The 12,500-nt window shown below is 40.1% G+C and overlaps 2 protein-coding genes across 5 annotated transcripts in view; both read left to right on the top strand.

Moving 5' to 3' along the window:
* The window catches only part of LOC137616282 (lysine-specific demethylase 8-like), a 286,403-nt gene that overhangs the window by 102,193 nt on the left and 171,710 nt on the right, over positions 1-12,500 (top strand). The gene's annotated exons all lie outside the window — the stretch shown is intronic.
* Positions 1-12,500, top strand: part of LOC137616284 (ceramide synthase 6-like) — a 66,812-nt gene that overhangs the window by 52,252 nt on the left and 2,060 nt on the right. For all 4 annotated transcript variants that reach the window (XM_068345923.1, XM_068345922.1, XM_068345921.1 and 1 more), the window contains exon 2: positions 9,925-12,500. This exon is cut by the window's right edge and continues 2,060 nt beyond it. In XM_068345923.1, the coding sequence (XP_068202024.1) occupies positions 9,927-11,018 (1,092 nt within the window). In that variant the 5' untranslated portion in view covers positions 9,925-9,926 and the 3' untranslated portion in view covers positions 11,019-12,500. The remainder of the gene's footprint in view (positions 1-9,924) is intronic.

The following is a 12,500-nucleotide window of genomic DNA, read 5'->3' as shown; positions in this document are numbered from 1 at the left end:
GAAACCTTTTGGTGCTCATCATAATGAAAACTGCAATGAACTTACTTTGACGGCTGTTTTTCCGGTTCTTTACAGCTGAGGAACCCTACTCTCTACAGGACCTCAACTGTCTTTTATCTTGTTCGTTCAGAGGATTGAACATTTCATATATCCCGTGTTGCTCATTTTCTGTTAAATCGTCACTGAGTTGCTGTAGCCGGATTGGTAACGTCTCTGCCTGGTGTTTGCCAGTCAGGGGTTCGAGTCCCGCTCAGACTCGTTAGTACCATTAGCGTCTGCAACCTTATCATCCTTGTGAGCTAATGTTGGGGGGTTTGGAGGAGCCTATAGGTCTATCTGCTGAGTCATCAGCAGCCACTGCCTGGCCCTCCTTGGTCCTAGCTTGGGTGGAGAGGAGGCTTGGGCGTTGATCATATAAAATATGGTCAGTCTTTAGGGCGTTGTCCTGATTGCTAGAGCAATATCTCTGTCTCTTGCCTCTGCCATTCACGAGCGACCTTTAAACCTTTAAAGGACTTGTGGAATAAGAAAGCCTTCAGTTTCCTCTCGAAAGCCTTAATATCTTAAATCATTCGGATGTTTCGCGGGAGCTTATTGTATAGTCTCGCTGTCGCATATTTAAAGCCTCTAGAGCCTACAGTATCTAGGTTCCAGTAGTTTGAAAGCGTCTGTAAAAGTTAAAGGCTCTAGAGCCTACAGTATCTAGGTTCCAGTAGTTTGAAAGCGTCCTAGGTTCCAATAGTTTGAAAGCATCTGTAAAAGTTACTGAAAATTTGAGCGGCTGTGCATACGCGTTTTATGTTAAATTGGATGCTTTTGACAACCAGAGCATTGATTTATTTTATAGATATGGAACGTCTGTCGTGTCTCTTATTATTTGCAATGTATGAGTCTGTTTTATATTCCCACCAAAGAGAGTGGCAGGACGTTGCCAGACTAGCAAAGACACCCGTGCTCCCTTGCCAGTGTCCCTTCGAATTTTTTTCTTATGTATTGAATGCTCATACCTCAATTATTGGAAATAGATACTAAAATGTTACAGATCAATTCCTATGCATTAATAAGTGCTTATTTGGAGGAGGCCCAATAAATTAACGATTTCTGCGAGGTGTTCTTCCTGTACAATACGAAGTGATCATGCAATGTCCCTCATTCAAGATTGCATGAGTCATGTTAATTTCTTTTTTAGTTTCAAAGATCTGTTACGTTTGGTTTCCTTTGAAAGATACACTGTACTGTTGTCATATCAATTAAATGACTAGATATTCTTCCTGGTATAGATAACGACAATAGATAAACGCCAAGTAAATGAACTTAGCGATATAAAAGATTTGAATATTGCATTACTAAACTCTTGGGACTTATGTGGGCATACATACACTCACATGTGTACGTACATATATTTCTATACGGTACTTAAGTATGTTAACTTTTTGTTTATAATGAATACATATAGTTTAGTGGCGTCCCGAAATCAAAGATAGCATCTGTCCGAAATATCTGAGCTACAGATAGTTTTCAGGATTTCACAGAGAGATTTTGTTTTATTTTTCACGACACTGAGGAATACATATATATATATATATATATATATATATATATATATATATATATATATATATATATATATATATATATATGTGTGTGTGTGTGTGTGTGTGTGGTGTATATATATATGTTTATTTATTTATTTATTTCCGGTGATGCTATATGGCATTGCCAGACGTATAATTACTCGGTTTCTCCCCATCCCTCAGATAGGGGGGAAAGAATAGTCATACCCTGGTGAGAAGGTTTCCCCGAGAAGTAAACTTTGAAACCGCAAGTGCCGTATTGTAGTTGGGGAAGGGTTGGGAAAATATATATGCATTTATATATATATATATATATATATAATATATATATATATATATATATATATATATATATATATGGTGTGTGTGCGTGTGGGTGTTAGTGAGTTTCAAGAATTAGCAGTGTCTTCTAATTTAACTAAGGGTGGCTTCATAGAAATGAAAAGCACAGTCACTGCCATATTCGTCCGTCAACGTTAGAATGGTAGTTGAGTCATCATTAATTTATGCTTTAAGAACATAATACCCCCCTCATACACATGCACAGCTGGTTAATTGGCATTGTGTGTACTCCCCCTACCTCTCCCGTCATGAAAAGATGACAATGCTAAAGTAGCTGTCATTTGTTAAACTACTTTTGAATTTCAGTAATGTGTGAGGAGTTATGTTTTATAGATAGTTATAAAAGATACATTTACATTCTGGAACTGTCCCAAATGGAAGGTAGAGAAAGCATTCGAGGTCCCTGGAGCTTTTATAAGGATTCTGACTTTTGATGATCCTTGCCTTTGAGACAAAGTTCTGTCCTTTATAAATTCAAATATCGGTAATGTTTCAATTGCTTTAGAGTTGCTGTGGCATCCCTTTAACCCCAAGCTAGGCCACTGTATATTCTTCTAATCAACTTGTTTCCAGTTTCTTCCATTTTTTCTGTCCAACATCTTGGCTTTTTTACCAGAGTGCAACCGACTAGATTCTCCAATAGTTGCATCGCTGCGCTGAATGGCTCCTTTAGAGTGCAACCTACTAGGTTTTCCCATAGTTGCATCGCTGCGCTGAATGGATCCTTTAGAGTGCAACCTACTAGGTTTTCCCATAGTTGCATCGCTGCGCTGAATGGATCCTTTAGAGTGCAACCTACTAGGTTTTCCCATAGTTGCATCGCTGCGCTGAATGGATCCTTTAGAGTGCAACCTACTAGGTTTTCCCATAGTTGCATCGCTGCGCTGAATGGATCCTTTAGAGTGCAACCTACTAGGTTTTCCCATAGTTGCATCGCTGCGCTGAATGGCTACTCCAGAGTGCAACCTACTAGGTTTTCCCATAGTTGCATCGCTGCGCTGAATGGCTACTCCAGAGTGCAACCTACTAGGTTTTCCCATTGTTGCATCTCTGTGCTGAATGGCTACTCCAGAGTGCAACCTACTAGATTCTCCCATAGTTGCATCTCTTCGCTGAATGGCTACTTCAGAGTGCAACCTACTAGATTCTCCCTTAGTTGCATCTCTTCGCTGAATGGCTACTTCAGAGTGCAACCTACTAGATTCTCCCATAGTTGCATCTCTGTGCTGAATGGCTACTCCAGAGTGCAAACTACTAGATTCTCCCCTAGTTGCATCTCTGTGCTGCATGGCTACTTCAGAGTGCAACCTACTAGATTCTCCCATAGTTGCATCTCTTCGCTGAATGGCTACTCCAGAGTGCAACCTACTAGATTCTCCTATAGTAGCATCTCTGCGCTGAATGGCAACTCCAGAGTGCAACCTACTAGATTCTCCCATAGTTGCATCTCTGCACTGAATGGCAACTCCAGAGTGCAACCTACTAGATTCTCCCATAGTTGCATCTCTGCGCTGAATGGCTACTCCAGAGTGCAACCTACTAGATTCTCCCATAGTTGCATCTCTTAGCTGAATGGCTACTCCAGAGTGCAACCTACTAGATTCTCCCATAGTTGCATCTCTGTGCTGAATGGCTACTCCAGAGTGCAACCTACTAGATTTTCCCATAGTAGCATCTCTGTGCTGAATGGCTACTCCAGAGTGCAACCTACTAGATTCTCCTATAGTAGCATCTCTGTGCTGAATGGCTACTCCAGAGTGCAACCTACTAGATTCTCCCATAGTTGCATCTCTTCGCTGAATGGCTACTCCAGAGTGCAACCTACTAGATTTTCCCATAGTTGCATCTCTTCGCTGAATGGCTACTTCAGAGTGCAACCTACTAGATTCTCATAGTTGCATCTCTGTGCTGAATGGCTACTCCAGAGTGCAACCTACTAGATTTTCCCATAGTTGCATCTCTGCGCTGAATGGCTACTCCAGAGTGCAACCTACTAGATTCTCCCATAGTTGCATCTCTGCGCTGAATGGCTACTCCAGAGTGCAACCTACTAGATTCTCCCATAGTTGCATCTCTGCGCTGAATGGCTACTCCAGAGTGCAACCTACTAGATTCTCCCATAGTTGCATCTCTGCGCTGAATGGCTACTCCAGAGTGCAACCTACTAGATTCTCCTATAGTTGCATCTCTTCGCTGAATGGCTACTTCAGAGTGCAACCTACTAAATTTTCCCATAGTTGCATCTCTGTGCTGAATGGCTACTCCAGAGTGCAACCTACTAGATTCTCCTATAGTTGCATCTCTGTGTTGAATGGCTACTCCAGAGTGCAACCTACTAGATTCTCCTATAGTTGCATATCTTCGCTGAATGGCTACTCCTGAGTGCAACCTACTAAATTTTCCCATAGTTGCATCTCTGTGCTGAATGGCAACTCCAGATTGCAACCTACTAGATTCTCCCATAGTTGCATCTCTGCGCTGAATGGCTACTCCAGAGTGCAACCTACTAGATTCTCCTATTGTAGCATCTCTGCGCTGAATGGCTACTCCAGATTGCAACCTACTACATTCTCCTATAGTTGCATCTCTGTGCTGAATGGCTACTCCAGAGTGCAGCCTACTAGATTCTCCTATAGTTGCATCTCTTCGCTGAATGGCTACTCCAGAGTGCAACCTACTAGATTCTCCTGTTGTAGCATCTCTGCACTGAATGGCTACTCCTGAGTGCAACCTACTAGATTCTCCCATAGTTGCATCTCTGCGCTGAATGGCAACTCCAGAGTGTAACCTACTAGATTTTCCCTTAGTTGTATCTCTGCGCTGAATGGCTACTCCAGAGTGCAACCTACTAGATTCTCATATAGTTGCATCTCTGCGCTGCATGGCTACTCCAGAGTGCAACCTACTAGATTCTCCCATAGTTGCATCTCTGCGCTGAATGGCAACTCCAGAGTGTAACCTACTAGATTTTCCCATAGTTGCATCTCTGTGCTGAATGGCTACTCCAGAGTGCAACCTACTAGATTCTCCTATAGTAGCATCTCTGTGCTGAATGGCTACTTCAGAGTGCAACCTACTAGATTTTCCCATAGTTGCATCTCTGTGCTGAATGGCTACTCCAGAGTGCAACCTACTAGATTCTCCTATAGTAGCATCTCTGTGCTGAATGGCTACTTCAGAGTGCAACCTACTAGATTTTCCCATAGTTGCATCTCTGCGCTGCATGGCTACTCCAGAGTGCAACCTACTAGATTCTCCTATAGTTGCATCTCTGTGCTGAATGGCTACTCCAGAGTGCAGCCTACTAGATTCTCCTATAGTTGCATCTCTTTGCTGAATGGCAACTCCAGATTGCAACCTACTAGATTCTCCCATAGTTGCATCTCTGCGCTGAATGGCTACTCCAGAGTGCAACCTACTAGATTCTCCTATTGTAGCATCTCTGCGCTGAATGGCTACTCCAGATTGCAACCTACTAGATTCTCCCATAGTTGCATCTCTGCGCTGAATGGCAACTCCAGAGTGTAACCTACTAGATTTTCCCTTAGTTGCATCTCTGCGCTGAATGACTACTCCAGAGTGCAACCTACTAGATTCTCATATAGTTGCATCTCTGCGCTGCATGGCTACTCCAGAGTGCAACCTACTAGATTCTCCCATAGTTGCATCTCTGCGCTGAATGGCAACTCCAGAGTGTAACCTACTAGATTTTCCCATAGTTGCATCTCTGTGCTGAATGGCTACTCCAGAGTGCAACCTACTAGATTCTCCTATAGTTGCATCTCTGTGTTGAATGGCTACTCCAGAGTGCAACCTACTAGATTCTCCTATAGTAGCATCTCTGTGCTGAATGGCTACTTCAGAGTGCAACCTACTAGATTTTCCCATAGTTGCATCTCTGCGCTGCATGGCTACTCCAGAGTGCAACCTACTAGATTCTCCTATAGTTGCATCTCTGTGCTGAATGGCTACTCCAGAGTGCAGCCTACTAGATTCTCCTATAGTTGCATATCTTCGCTGAATGGCTACTCCAGAGTGCAACCTACTAGATTCTCCTGTTGTAGCATCTCTGCACTGAATGGCTACTCCTGAGTGCAACCTACTAGATTCTCCCATAGTTGCATCTCTGCGCTGAATGACTACTCCAGAGTGCAACCTACTAGATTCTCATATAGTTGCATCTCTGCGCTGCATGGCTACTCCAGAGTGCAACCTACTAGATTCTCCCATAGTTGCATCTCTGCGCTGAATGGCAACTCCAGAGTGTAACCTACTAGATTTTCCCATAGTTGCATCTCTGTGCTGAATGGCTACTCCAGAGTGCAACCTACTAGATTCTCCTATAGTAGCATCTCTGTGCTGAATGGCTACTTCAGAGTGCAAACTACTAGATTTTCCCATAGTTGCATCTCTGTGCTGAATGGCTACTCCAGAGTGCAACCTACTAGATTCTCCTATAGTAGCATCTCTGTGCTGAATGGCTACTTCAGAGTGCAACCTACTAGATTTTCCCATAGTTGCATCTCTGCGCTGCATGGCTACTCCAGAGTGCAACCTACTAGATTCTCCTATAGTTGCATCTCTTCGCTGAATGGCTACTTCAGAGTGCAACCTACTAGATTTTCCCATAGTTGCATCTCTGTGCTGAATGGCTACTCCAGAGTGCAGCCTACTAGATTCTCCCATAGTTGCATCTCTGCGCTGAATGGCAACTCCAGAGTGTAACCTACTAGATTTTCCCTTAGTTGCATCTCTGCGCTGAATGGCTACTCCAGAGTGCAACCTACTAGATTCTCATATAGTTGCATCTCTGCGCTGAATGGCTACTCCAGATTGCAACCTACTAGATTCTCCCATAGTTACATCTCTGCGCTGAATGGCAACTCCAGAGTGTAACCTACTAGATTTTCCCTTGGTTGCATCTCTGCGCTGAATGGCTACTTCAGAGTCCCACCTACCAGATTCTCCCATAGTTGTAACTCTGTGCAAAATGGCTACTCCAGAGTGCAACCTACTAGATTCTCCTACAGTTGCATCTCTATGCTGCATGACTACTTCAGAGTGCCACCTACTAGATTCTCCCATAGTTGCATCTCTGTGCTGAATGGCTACTCCAGAGTGCAACCTACTAGATTCTCCTATAGTTGCATCTCTTCGCTGAATGGCTACTTCAGAGTGCAACCTACTAGATTTTCCCCTAGTTGTATCTCTGTGCTGAATGGCTACTCCAGAGTGCAACCTACTAGATTCTCCTATAGTTGCATCTCTTCGCTGAATGGCTACTTTAGAGTGCAACCTACTAGTAGGAAATGCTTGGATATGAGACAATGCTATCACTAGGAAATGCTTGGATACAAGATGGACAATGCTGTCAGTAGGAAATGCTTGGAAACGAGATAGACAGTGCTGTCAATAGGAAATGCCTGTATACACAGTCACATCCGGAAACACAATAGCCCTCTAAACTGACATAAAGAATTCTAGAAAACTGCTGCACAAAACCCAATTTGTAAATTGCACATGTTAAAATTCACTTCTATTCTTCCACCATCCACTGGTCTATCTCCTTACTATGCCATTTCCCCACTTTCAAATTTCTCCCTGTTGCAAACCCTTTCAAAATCTTTTAAATTTTTGCTCTAGTATCTTATCACTGTCCCATAGTAGCACAGATCATTTGCAAACATTAACTATTTTACACTCCATTTGCAACTCATCTTCTTTATTCACAACTAATGAGGTATGTCCACTGTCCTGTCTCTAACCTCTCCAATTATCCCAAATAACTCGCCTATGTACTCTTGATGTTTCCACCTGGAAAATTTTAGATTGCTCTCAGTAAGTTATCTTCTATACCAATATGACATTGTAACCTTCCACTCTGCCTGTATTGACTCTGGCCATGTATACCACAATTAACTTGGTGCTTTGAAAATATCTCTTGACTGTTACGTAACGAGCACTTGCTCCACGTAAGGTCTCTCTTTTTGAAACCCACATTGTTGTTTCCTTATCAATATTTAGGTAACATACAGTACTTTCTCATTTGAAATTTTCCCATACACCTTTCCTGGTATACAAGTAATGTTATACTCCTATAATTCTTATTAATCTTTATCATCATTAATCTCAAACAGAACAATTATTTCTCTCACATACTTCGTTGTAATCTGTCCTTCATCCAGATATACCTGACAACCTTGGTCTGCCATTAAATAACATTGTAATCTCGGTACCACAGTATATCATTTACCATTCTCCAACCTCATGATCGCCTATCTTCAACAGTTACTTCCTCAATCATTATCAATTGTACAGCAACTATTTCAAGTCTTGAATCCCTCATCTCTGCCTCCTGTCTATCCATCGCTTTGTGAAATATTGCAATGTAATTGATAACTCTGTGTAAAAGAAAAAAAATATCCACAACTCAAGCCAGTTCTGCCATTCACTCACCAAGAAATTTCACCAATATCTAATGAAATCCTCTTCTTAAACTGTTTTAGTTACCTCTTCCTTACACAATTTCTGATTCCTCCTTGATATCAGTGCCATCTTTTTCAAGTGAGTATGGTATGCTTTGCATGCGAGATTGCAAGGTATAACCTCATGTAATATATGAGAACATCTCAAACTGTTAATGACTTCTATATTCTCATATAAAAAGTGACCACTATCAGATAGTTACAACACAAAAGGCAGAGATTCTTTTTCGCTAATAGAGGATTGATAGCAGGAGATATTACAGGCCAGATATGAGAGAGGCATAGTGAAGTGTGATTGGTAAAAGCAATTGACATGAGATAGCAATAGTAAACAATGCTGCAGTATCTGGATGATAAGAATTTATCTCCTCGTACCACCCCAAGACCCATTTTACAATAGTTACATTTAAGGAAATTATAAACCTGCTTTATGTTGAATAAAGAATCAGGGGCTAAGCAATTAATTAACATATTAAAGAGTGGAAATCTAATTTGATGCAAATTCCAATATGATATAAGTTATCAAATAAAATTTTACTTAAATATTCCAATGCATGTATTCAGTGGTTAACGTAAGGTTTGCAGTTTTAGAATCAGTCGTCCCCTGTCATAGATTGGTTTTGTGTATTTTTTCCGTAATTGGTCCCGACCCCTTCTCTCACTAGTGTTTGGTAGACAGATTATTTTAATGATTCCTTATACTTGCTTCATAGTTACTGATGCTGTTGATAATGCTACTGATACTATAATTTTGTGTATAATGCTTTGGTAAAAAAAATGGGTGAATGTTGCTAAATGGAACTTTTTTTTTTTTTTTTAGAACTTGTTGCAAATATTGAAATTTTAACTAATATACCCATATTTTTTTGCAAAGTTTAATATGAAGTCCACTTATTCTTAAAATAAGTGAGTTAATACTCCAAATAAACTGATGTAACCTAAGTTTTTCTTGTTTGAGATTATGAATGGTTTGAGTTCTAATTATGATCTCATGAGTTTTGTTTCTTTGTTTCGTAGTATTAGTGCTATGATTGTTTCGTTTTTTGGTATATTAAGCTTTTAGTGAGTATCATTATTGTTGACGAAAGTATTTCATTTTGCAGGAATGAATGTCTCTGTATTTCATTGATGAGCGACAGAAAATTTATCAGTGTTCGGTAATTTGTATTAAGATTGAAAATATGCCAAATTGCCAATAATATCACTAATGTTGGGACAATCATGTGGCCTAATATCTTTGAATCATTATAAGTTGAAAATTGTGTAAATGGAAATATTTAGTCTAGTTAAACCTTATTGTAATCTCAAATTAGGGGCAAATTGTTGGAAGGTGGACAGTCTTTCTATTCTGCTTGCGTCTTCGTAATATGCCTTAGAATTGTACCAAGATATCCATGAATTACCTTACATGAACCGTGTTTAGTTTTGACCAAGCTAGAGACCCAACCTCCTGTCCAGAATTCGTCCCTAAGATGGTTCACAGTGATGGCATTTTGATAACCTGAGTTGGTCCTCTTCGGTAGGGATGGCGGAAGAGAGCATGACCTCGTGGTTCTGGGACACCGAAGTCTGGCTTCCTCCTGGCTACACGTGGGAATCCCTTGCACAAGCGGAGCACTTCGAATACCCACGTTTTCTTGACATATGGACTTATCCTTTTGCAATAGCCGCTGCCTTCATCATCCTGCGGTACTTTATCCTCACGCCTTATGTGTTCATACCCTTTGCCCTACGGACTGGTCTTACCAACAACAGTGCACGCCCTCCATTGCCTAATGCCACATTAGAAAAGGTTTTCAGGAAATATAGAACTCGTGTACCCGCAGAAGTTATTTTAGAAGGGGCCAAGAAAGAAGGCCTTTCAGAACGACAAGTGGAACGTTGGCTCCGACAGAAAGCCGCATCGACACGCACAACCGATGTAGGAAAATTCCTTGATTGCATATGGCAAGCATTCTACTACACGTTTTATACAATATTTGGTGTTGTTGTTTTGTGGGATAAACCATGGCTGTGGGACATTCGACATTGTTGGTACACGTTCCCAGAGCAAAGCATTGACAATGATGTGTGGTGGTATTACATGGTGGCATTGGGATTCTACTGGTGTATGACATTGACCCATTTCATCCAACATCATCGCAAAGATTCAACTCAGATGTTTATTCATCATGTCCTGACTATTCTGCTGATGACCTTCTCGTGGACATGCAACTTAGTTCGCTGTGGTACCTTGGTGTTACTGGTCCACGAGTGCACTGATATTCCTATGCTCATTGCTAAAATAACTTCTTTGTACAAACGTCAAGATCTCATGGATAAGTTCTTTGTGGTGTTCCTATTGTTGTGGCTGGCTACACGCACAGGTTTCTATCCTCTTTGGATCATGAGGAGCACATTGTTTGAAGCTCATGTAATCTTGAATTGGATGTATCCTGTTTATTACATTTTCAATGGTATGCTTGTTGCACTGTTAGTGATCCATTGCATCTGGACTTACTTTATTTTGAGGATAGTGATAAGAAAACTTGGAAACCAGGAGGTTCAAGACATAAGATCGTCTTCGGACTATTCGGCGGAAGATGACGACAGTGTAGAGCTCAAAAAGGAATCCTAAGTGATGCACTAACAACATACCGTGCTCTTTGTAACTGAATTGACAATCAGGGATCTCTGATGAGTTATCTTTTTGCAGTTTTATTGTTTGTGGATCCAGTTTAGAATTCATGCTTGAAATTCTAATGCTCACATTCCAATGTGCTTTTATTGTAGCTGCTTTTATTTTTGTCGGTGTTGCAGCATGCACAAGATTGCAGCTGTGATTTTGCATCAGTGTTTATTGCAAGCAATAGGTGGCTGTGAAATACTTTTATGATAATCATGGAAACAAGTCCTATTTGAAAGCAATCATTTAATGATGCACGAAAAGCGGTTTTATTTCGTAAGTTCTCGTATTTTGAATTGTGCTGTGACTTATGTTGGGTGGAATTTAGTTATTAGTTAAGAATATCAGGAATGTTTCAGTTCCTTAGTGGCCAGTACTCAGAAGTGTGTATTTGGACAGTTTGTAACGGTAATTTAAGTGATACTGTAACGAGTCAAGCGTATATTTGTTTGTACAATTTAGATGCTCAAAGATAACTGTGTTTTGTATGGGTGGGTACATGAAATGTAAATGGCAGTTAGGCTATTCAGTTTAAAAGTGTAAATTTCTTCTAAATTGTGTTTAGGTGGTTCTGAAGTAGGATACTCTGTAATCGGACACTGGTCAAGATTCTATTCAAGTTTTATAGTGTATCTGGTGATATATTTGGTCCTCATGTGGAAAATTATTATAAAATCAAGTGTATCATGGCTAATGGTGTTCTCAGGAAATGTTAGGAAATTCAGCTGTATAACTTAATTCATAGTAAATCATTTTTGGTGTGTTAACGTTGTATTGCAAGTGAAATATTTACAAACTTTACTATGTCCACTACTCGTTAAGATCTACAATGTGTAAGTTAACTAGTAGGTTGAAGTAGTTTGTTTTCGAAATGATTCGTATTTGCCATTGTCGGTGGGGGCCCAGCTGTTTAGCACAATAATCATACATTCATTTAGTAATCTGCACCAGATACTGGATTTGGTGTTAGAATATATGCGTTTTAAGGATAGAAAGAGGAATTACACTTTTCCATTTGTACAGTATTACAATGTGAAGTTTAAGAATTGGGTTTGAATGTTATATTTCATAAAGGAATGTTTTTTTTTTTTTTTTTTTTTTTTTTTTTTTTTTTTTTGTGACGCGACATTCAAAAATATTGTGGTGTATGTTGTGTGTCTTGAAAATGTAACTAGCATGTTAAGACTAGCTATGTTTAATTCCGTGTTGTAATGATGTATGGCTTACCCCAATCCATGGTAGCTTTACTGTCTTTTCTCCATTTTTTTTATTTTTTTATTTATTTTTTTTTTTTTGTCTTAGGTTGAATGATTTTTGTGGAGTTATGAACTGGCAGTTTTATGCTGGCCTTGAGTTTGTTGGCAAATAGTCTTTTTGGTTTAGAGTTAATTGTAAAATATTTGTTTGGTTATTGCAGAACTTATTGTATCTTTT

Source organism: Palaemon carinicauda, chromosome 22 (assembly GCF_036898095.1).
Source record: "Palaemon carinicauda isolate YSFRI2023 chromosome 22, ASM3689809v2, whole genome shotgun sequence".
Classification (NCBI taxonomy): Eukaryota; Metazoa; Arthropoda; class Malacostraca; order Decapoda; family Palaemonidae; genus Palaemon; species Palaemon carinicauda.
The sequence above is the reverse complement of the archived record's forward strand: the minus strand, read 5'-3'. Positions and strand labels throughout refer to the sequence as shown.